This window comes from Larus michahellis, chromosome 3 (genome assembly GCF_964199755.1).
Source record: "Larus michahellis chromosome 3, bLarMic1.1, whole genome shotgun sequence".
Taxonomy (NCBI): domain Eukaryota; kingdom Metazoa; phylum Chordata; class Aves; order Charadriiformes; family Laridae; genus Larus; species Larus michahellis.
This window is the reverse complement of record NC_133898.1, coordinates 33,901,666-33,911,323: the sequence shown is the minus strand read 5'-3', so window position 1 is coordinate 33,911,323 and position 9,658 is coordinate 33,901,666. Positions and strand designations below refer to the sequence as shown.

At 35.9% G+C, this 9,658-nt stretch overlaps 1 protein-coding gene across 20 annotated transcripts in view; it reads right to left on the bottom strand.

The window, feature by feature from the left end:
* Positions 1 to 2,504: 2,504 nt before the first annotated feature.
* Positions 2,505 to 9,658, bottom strand: part of PPM1B (protein phosphatase, Mg2+/Mn2+ dependent 1B) — a 63,056-nt gene continuing 55,902 nt past the window's right edge. For 14 of the 20 annotated variants that reach the window (XM_074579616.1, XM_074579611.1, XM_074579618.1 and 11 more), the window contains one exon: positions 5,202 to 6,238. In XM_074579616.1, coding sequence (XP_074435717.1) covers positions 5,933 to 6,238 — 306 coding nt within the window. In that variant the 3' untranslated portion in view covers positions 5,202 to 5,932. Of the gene's footprint in view, positions 4,357 to 5,201; positions 6,239 to 9,658 lie in introns of those variants that run through there. The other 6 variants (XM_074579624.1, XM_074579628.1, XM_074579627.1 and 3 more) reach the window with 1 other exon arrangement.

Genomic DNA, 9,658 nt, shown 5'->3' with positions numbered 1-9,658 from the left:
ACCTCAAGCACTGAGCTAAACACAAAAAGGAGGTGCAGTCATGCTAAAATGCAAAAGCTACTTGTCTCTTGATCAACAGAGAAGCAGCTAGATAGGAATATAAAGACGGTGCAAGCAAAGCATAGCGAAATCGGGTTGATACAGCAACAGTCTAAATAAACAAGAGCAGGAAAAGATCAGATTGGCACACAGAGAAAGGGGCTACAAAGATGCATGAGACCCCAGGTGGAGTTTCATCTGCATAGACTGCATACTTACCTGGAGTACACTGCAGAAGTTCAGTGACTTGGGTACTTTCGTGCGGTTTTGTCAAATTGCCTTCATCTCTGGGAGCATCCCATGCAGCTGCTCACCTGCACCAGTGGAGCTACCTCCCTCTGACTTAATTTTTATTTGAGAGCTACAAAACAGTTGTAAAGAGCTAAAAGCAACATGCCTTCAGTAGACAATCCTTAAATCTACAATTTGGGGTTTAGCCCAACAAAACCCAACTTAATTGATAGATGAAAAACTGCTTGGCACTGTGGCTTTTTTTGCCAGAATAGACCTGATACCTAATGTTAAGGCAGTGTTGTTTTTTGCTTAATCCTCCAGAAGTTAGAATTGCCCACTAAAGCTTGGTTCCATGACACAACTAATCTCAAGTTCCTATTGGTTTCAATATCCACTATGAACCTTTAAAGTGCCAAAGAAAAACGCCTGGTTTTCTGGGGCTAACTTTACTTTGTGTTTAAGATTTAAGCCAGTGATTATGGCTGACAGTATAAGAAAGCTCACGGATGAAGTGGCTGCCTTAACTCCATTTCATACACGATACCAAGAAGCTACCTAGCCACTAATAGCTAGCCTATGATGTGTTAGAAGAACTGACATCTTACCTATTTTGAATTTCCATTTTTGGGGGTTTTTTTCTTTTGTTCCTTCACCTAAATGGCAACATCAGCATCAGATTCACATAAGGGCCATGAGAAGTATGGGTATTTTGGCCAAGTACCACAAAGGTTTGCATGCAGGCTCAAATAAGCACATGAAGATCCAGTCTATTAAGAGGAGACGTCTGTTGTAGTTAACCGCTCATATGAGCCTTTTGAGAAGGTCAGGATGACGCCACTTACATTTGCATCCATTTCTTTATTCCCTATTCCATTTAACATGTTAGAGATTTGTTTTAGGGGACCCGCATTATTTTGCTCATTATCAGAGAGCAGATTTGAGAACTGACACGGACTACATTGTCTCTGTTATAAGAGAAGTCATAAAAATGAACAGAAGAAAAGAATCAAGCTGAATTTGACATGCCAGAAAGACCTGAGGTGGAAGAGACGCTCCCCACTCTCAGCATTCTATAGAAGTGTCTTTATGTTCCCAGGTGGCAATATAATTAAGAGAACATAATTTTAAGACAAACGTTAAAATTGACAAGTTAGAGAAAATACATGAACAAATTTGATCAAACATTCAGACTTCTCATACTAAGAATACAAAGTCAAAAAGCATAGGCTTTGTTTTTTTTTTTCCCCAGGCTGCTGAAATCTGAACAGTATTTTGATTAAACTAAGAACATGATTAGAATTTGGAACCCAGTGGATGCATGAATAGAAAGCAGTGCTAATTTAGAAGGAAAAAAAAAAAAAGAGGTCTTGATTTACGTTTTGTTATAGCTGTGCAAGCTATGGTCCTTCTCTGAAAAACCTATGTGCATGCTTCACTTCTGTACAATAAAAGCATAAACCCTTTGACTATCCACATGATGTAAGAAACCTACACATATAAGCATTCATAGGACTGGAGCATATGGAGTACAAGAACTCTTACCAGTAGAAGAGAAGAAGGTATTAATTTGAAGTTCATGAGGAACACATGCAGGGGCTGTGCTGTACAAGCAAATCCAACAAAATAAAGTTCAAAGAACTTATAGATTCAAAAAATCTACAGGTTGTTCATAAATACACCCATTCCACAGTAAGACTAAGTATTCAGACAGGTTATTACCACACAGTACCAATAATAGAGGATTTTGTTCTCCTTTCCCACCCAGCTAAACAACTTCATTAATGAAGTTAAAAAAAATAAAAATCAGTAAAAGTTTTGACATAGAGCGTTAGTGTTCGAGAAATTTCTATCCAAAACACCGTACAAAACTTTATAGGTCTAACCTCAGATCTTTAAAAAAACTTCAAGAAATGAGTTGACTAAAGTCAAGTTTAATCTGGATTTTTAGACTTTAAATGAACACTCTCCCATAGCTGGAATAAGACTCATTCCAGCTGAACTTGGGATGGATTTGCCCTAGGAGCTCTAAGTGTTGTTTGTACTCTTCTGTCTCCCACAGAGAAACCCACTTGGAGACTTCTGGCTTATTGTGACAAAAAGCCGCATCCGCTATAGAACAAACAGAAATCCATCACGAAGAGACACCTCATAAATCCTATTTGATTATCTTTTTATACAGAACACTCACATCTTCTTGATAAATCCTTCTCAAGAAAATATAAAGCATATCACACTGTTTTAGCAATCCTTTATTGAAGATAACAAGTTGGTTATGTTCACTGTATTGTATGAAACATCACAATATCATACTGGGAAGGTACTATCAGTACAGGGTTGGACCAGAGCGGACAGTCTGAACAATAAACCATTTTGCATTCTTCATTCCCTATCTTTTAACAACCCCAAAAAAACCAGTAAAGGGACAAATACCTGTTAACATCATCATTTAGAACACTTTAACTTACAAGGCTAAAATCTAATGAATAAATAAAATATACTGTGGCAATAATCCTCTCTAGACCAAAAAAAAAAAATAATAATCAGATACACAGTGAATCAAAATGATTGGGAAAGCTGGCCTTCGGCACCAGTATGAAAGAGCATGTGGTTTTTACAGACTCACCATGGGGATAAAGTTACAGAAAAATACCATGAATTCCATTTCACACAAAACCAGTTGATGACTGTCATTAGCTTAAAACTACACACAAGGGCAATTACATCCTCGCTGAAACACAGTTTAAACAAATAGGAAAATGTTTACAAGGCATCCACAGCATGTAAATCATGTACAGATGGATACATTCATTGTTTCCCCTCCCCAATAGCTTTTATTTTAGATAAATACTTTACTCTTCCCCATTTTCAGCATTTACTGGACTCATTACATGCACAACTCAAAGAAGTCAGAAAAAAAGTCAAGGTTATTGCAAAAATAGAATTAAACTAAGAATCTTCAAGTACCTTACATGACAGCCACTCTGTACCATGCCCATTGCTTATAAAATGAAAGGTCATTGAACCCATGAAAATATCTCTAATATTTTCTTAATTTAAAATAGATAATTTTAAGTGTATTTATAGTAATCTCAAAGTGATAATTTGAACTTTGAAAATAATGCAAACAATTAAAATTATACCCATATTACACAAGACTTCTGTCTGTATCAAGCTGAAAAAAAATCAAAAACCTATAGAAAACCACATATAGAACAAAAAAATAATCACAATTTACATTATAATAAAGGCAAATTTTCAGCATTTTTTAAAAAACCTGCAGCTGTGAGAGATGTCAAAGCAAGTCACTACTAACTATAAATTCATCAGTTTGGTTTTAAAAGATTTTCTCTAGCAAGAGTTTAAGGGTGTGTTGTACACATGCGTAAAATTCTTACTGTTTTTAGATGCCTAGAATCTTCATATATTATTGCCAAATACATTTATCTTCAAGCAAGCAGTAGGCAACATATCACAATTTGGGACACCGCAGGGAAACCTAACTGGTCTGGTAATACAGGTAAAACTGGAAAATTAAAAAAAAAAAACAAAACCCGAAACCCAACCAAAAAACCAACACATCTGAGAGCGTATTGCCCAATTGAAATTACTTTCAAGCCACAGAGCTGCAAAGCCTTCCAACTCGGTAAAGTGAAATAAGAAACGTCTCAAACAATTACTCTCATGCTTGTGTGTTGCACATCTGATTTAGCCATAGTGTATCTTCAGAGTACACCTACAATCCCATGCACCTCAGGTACATGTACCGATCTGCTGAGAGAATCGTTCCTTCCTTCCTTTTTAGGGCCAAAGTTCATTACAGATGTAATCAGTATGCCTGAGGCTGGTAAAAATACTGTAGTACAGGCAATGCTAAGAGTGGCAATATCAGAAAACACAAAAATGAACAATGATGGAAAATTCTAATATCTTTCTGCCCATTTCACAAAATGTTGGAAATCCACCAGAATTTTTCCCTTGTATTGAAGAAAACAGATTTAAAAGTTTTTTTTTTCCCCCTTTCAGAATCAAAAGCATTTTAGTAGATTTGTAAGGCTACCACGGATCTTCTAGATCTCCAGCACCCTACAGGAAAAGAAGAGGAGAAATATTACTACTCACCAATACAAATGAAAACATTTTGTTGCACTTTGGATTTAGGTGGCATAATTAAACAGAATACTAGCATAAGACAGATGACATTTTCCTTTTTTTCCATACCTGCCCACTTCCACACACAAACATTCTGGTCCTCAACTTCATGAGGGAATTTACTTTTATAAAACATGAACCCAGTAAAGCTATTATAGCATAAAGACTTAAAAACAAGTATTATCTAAAATTGTACTAAATCATAGCTATCAATAGATACTACGTCTATGGACTACAAAAAAAAAAAATCTATAAAATGCTAAGGAACTCAGCTCTTCAGGTATTCCTGGTCCGCAAGAAATCCCCGCAGGCTCTTTTTCATTAAGGCAGTGAAATTTGTACCTATTTTGAACAATGATATCGTTGTGCAAGGGTTATATAATGAACTGACCACTGACACAAGAATTCCAGATTTAACTTATTAGCAGATTAGTTACTACCACTGTAAATTCCCAGTATTATCACTGATCTACCCAAATACATGTACGTACACGTTGTACACCAAAAGGCACGGAAAAGATTTGGTAGAAGGTAAACTTCAGTAGACTAGCTGGTGTTTTCATTTATACAGCTGATGTTTAACTTGAACCTGAGAAATATTGCCCAAATAGAGGATCACGATGAATGTGCCAACCCCAAAATTACTCAAACATTTGTAGAAACTAATGAACATCAGGAGTTAACAGCAGAAGCTATGAAAAGTTTCAAGTCATGTCAGAATGACAGCATTTCAAAGGAAGTTTATTACTTGCTTAAAAAAGTCAATATGCATACAGATATTATTCCACAGCATATTCTTTATTTTCACTTAAACACAAGTTCTTAGAAGTTGACACTAGGTACTAAGTCTAAGTACATTTTCATTTCTGGATATATGTTATGCTACAACCTGGGAAGTAATAATACAGTCATCTAGAAAATAGATATTTATGATGAACAGTGGATACAATCTAAATTGGAAAAAAAATCAAACACATTTCATGACGAATAATGACAACCTAAACCGTAGTAGCTTTTGTAATTTAGTTGTAATATAAACTATACACAATTGAAATACAAACACACAGTATAGTATGCTGGGGAAGAAAACAAAGACTGATGAATTTGTATAATTCAAGTAATTTGCACAAATGATACAGTTACGGTGTGAATTACTTTACAATTAGCAAACATATCATAAAAATTATTATTTAAGAATGTATTTAAAAGAAAAAGTTTTAAAATTTATTTTTGCATCAGCATGTTAGATTCCTATTGCTGGTGTCACACGATTTAAAGAAAATCAAAATCTCAAACGGGAAGTTAACTGCTTGCTACACAACATAAGATGCAAATACTATATAATATGGTAGTTGAACTCCTAAGGAAAAGAGAGCTTTGTATAAACAATCTGTACAAATAACTAAAGTAAAAACAAACAGACTCCTAGGATAGATGTGACAAATGTTGAGATATAAACAAAGGAAAATACGCCAAGTGAAGCCAAGCGTTAAATCCGCTACGGAAAACATTATGTCTGTTTATCGCTCATCTCATTCATCCCTGAATCTTCGTTTGAGCTCTGTATTTCAGCAAGGTGATTCCCAGATTCTGTGTGGGTGTCTGGTACGGGGTCACTGGGTCCAGCATGAGTATCTGAAGCAGATGCTGCCGCTGATTCAGCAGTGCACTCTTCTCCCTGCATCTTAGCTAGCCTGTAACTAGTCAGCATCTCTTCCAGAAGGTGGCGGTAGTTCCCCCTATGATTAATTCTCATTTGCCTGAGCGCTTCCACCAATTTTCCCTGCGTTCCACTTTCCTCAGCATCGCCAGGGTCCTTTTTTTAAGATTCAAGACCCCAAAAAAATGAGTCGTTAAACTAGGATATTTTCTAACGACATTTAAAAGAAGAAAACACACACCACAATTTTTCTGACTGAGAAAACATCAGCTTTGCTCTATTTGAATCTAAAACACCTTATTAGCAACACACATCTTAGAACAATATAATCCATGTTTGTCTATTTTATACAAATAACAATTTAAGAAGTTATACCTATTACAACAGCATTTTTAATCGTTTCAATTTATTTTGAGCTAGACATTGTCAACATGGTACCTCTTCCCAATTAACTCCCTCTTGGTTCAAATTGTTTTTCAATGAATATAGCTGGTGCCCCCCACAAATTGGTCAGTTGACAAATTTGAAAGTTTAAGCTTCTTTAGCCATCAGGTCAATATTTTTAATTGTGAATTTCTGCACAGCCAATAGCAACACAATCCTGTGAAAAACTTCCTAAAGAGAATAGATAACTCTACCACTAGCAGTTTAGGTAAGCATCACATCAAAATAAGTACTCAAAGCATTTTAGAAAACAATCTCTCTACATTAAAGACTGATTTTTGCATGCATGAGGCTGCCATGAAAGAAACAAGTAGCTACCTACCAGCACCAGGACTGCTGGTGTTTGAAAAACATAAGACACTATCTTTGACAGATGCGCACATTGGCTAGAAAAATTAACAGGTAGAATATCTATTCAAAGTAGAATCTAGCACCTACAGCACAAAACCTGAGTAATAAGCAGTGATCAAGGAACGGAGGTCTCCTCTGCAAGCCATCGATTTGGCTACAAGCCCTCAGTTGAAAAAAATTGTGGTTTTTTTGGCTTCTCCCCCTCCCCTCCCATAGACTTGCACATCTATTAAACTGCTGAGATGGGCGCTAGATATTTTAACTTTCAAGTGCTAAAGCAGTACTGCTGCTTTAAGGGAATAGTACATTTTAAAGCACTAATATCTATCAAGTTATCAAGCTAGACAAATGGAACTGTATCTCTGGAAGCTGGCAGATTTTGCAATACATTAGAGGCAAAATCCAGACTGCCTTTTTCTCACGCTGACCTCATTTTATTGTCATCTAGTCCAAAAGCTTCACAAACTACAAGTATTGCAGTCACTCATTTGCAAGCTTAATAGCAGCATTAAGACAATGTCTTGGGTTCAGTAGGATTTTGGATGCTGTAATGTTCCTGGAATAGAAGCCCCAAGACTGATAAACACAGTCTAAGTTAAAGAGAGGACAATTTTACCACAAAAATGAATGTTACTGCATATAATGCCATCTCCCTGTGCTTAATTTGTTGCATAAATAGACATACCTCCACTGTGGTTTGCTGGTCTTAGTTTTAGTTCCCGTGTAGTAGCATTTTCATATTCAGATAGCTCTTCAAGAGCCCAGTGAGTAGAAGCAAGTTAAAGGAGGTAGTTTTAATGCCTCGTGAACACAAAGGCAGTGAAAATTCAGGGCATCAGGGTGAGGCTACAGATGTACCCTATTTCTTAGGTTTTGACAAAAAAAAAACCAAACCAACTATTTATGTATTTATCTAATTAATATTAAATCAGGCAACATAATTAAAGAATCTGAGTTTTTTTTAAAGTTCAGAGAACATCTAAATTCCACAGTTCCTCCAACCCATCAGTTTTGCTGAGGCTGACATTAGCAAATATACACCCTGAATCTCCACATTTCACAATACTCAGATCTTTAAAAATTCTTTTGTCAGATAGAAGTGAATACTTTTGCTCCGATGCAACACTGAAGAGTAAAAGCAATAAGCAATACAATAGCAGCTGAGACTCCTAAACAATTCAAATGCTAGTAGGAGTCAAAGTAACAGTGCAGTTAGTGTTTGATATTCAAACTCGCATCCCGCTTTGCACCCTCTTTGATGATGGGCTATTTTGTGCTTCTCTCGTCTCCCTCAGTGCTAGCAGACAAGAAAACCTCAAACCAGCAGGACAAAAACTGCCTCTTTTATATGCTGTACACTATAACACAAATTTCTGCCTTATCGGTGTGTGGCTAGAACAGGTCCCTGAAAACTATGATTATTGTGCAAGTTAGCATTTGTCTTCCTTCATGTTCTAATTCAACTTAGTGCTACTGACCATAAAAAAAGAATAAATTTTTGCTAGCTATATTTAACATGAGCGTTCACAATTTTTACCCAAGTTCTGGTCTATTAAAGTATGTATATAAAAAGGGCTACTATGTATTTGAGACAGGATTTATAACGTTTAAGGGCGTAAGAATTTTGTCCATTTACATTTTTAAAATTACCTGTAGCAGCTCTTAATGACACATGATTTGATTCAACAAGTGCCAGAGTACAGCATCAGCAAAAGCAAGAGAGGAACATGATTGGTTTCAAACAAGATACTCAAACGCAGCTTTAAACAAATGCCACTGAAATTATTAATACAGGCATTATAATTTTAATATTAATCCTTGTGTTTAAGGATACATATACACCCAAGTAGCCTAACTGGATACTAGCCTCCTACTCTTAGGAACACATTTAAAAAAAACCCCCAACGGTTGAGGAAGTAGACACATTAGAGAAAGAGTAATACTTTAACATGTTAACTACAACACCAACTCTGTGGTATTGTAACATTACAGTGGTAAAAATTATTTAGCTATGAAGAAGTTCTTTTAAATTCCCTTTAAAGATACAAAAGTACCAAGCCCCAATACATAACAGAGTTCTATGATTTCACTTGCACTTATAAAGTCCTTCACAAAGGCCTTTACAAACAAGCCACCATATTTATACTGCAAGTCCCTCTGCTGAAACACTGGCAAAGTTGCTCTTTGTGAGCCCAATGCAGGGCTCTCTCCAGCCCTGGATTAACAAAATACTTGTACTCTGCTGAGATGCCTGAAAAAAACCAACTTACAACTGCTATACCCTGAAGCCATACTAGTGGTCTCTGAATAGTGCTATAGTAAGGATTCTCTCACTCCAGTCTCGCACTCTACACAACATCTTATTTAGGAGATGTTAAAGATTCTCAGAAAACGCATGTGAAGAATTGGAAGAAATTACAGTCACTAGCTTGGACAACCAAAAAATTCTGAGCACAGCACTAACTGAAATCTTCACAGCGCTGAGTAGAAACAAAGCTAATCTAGAAAAATATACCACCTTGGCTTTGATTTATATACTTTCTAAGAACTTAATTTGAAAAGCTATTATCATCCAGTTCACAGTAACTCAGAGTAACTAGTTTAAATTGTTCAAAGCTAAAATGTATAGTATTGAGAAATAAGTCATATTCTCAGTTGCGAAAGTTAATGTGGTTGGTTTAGTGGGGTTTGTTTTTGTGGGGTTTTTTGGCATTTAATTTTTTTTTTTTACTCATGCACATTAATATTTTAGCAATTAATTATTAATCAAAGTAAAAAAAA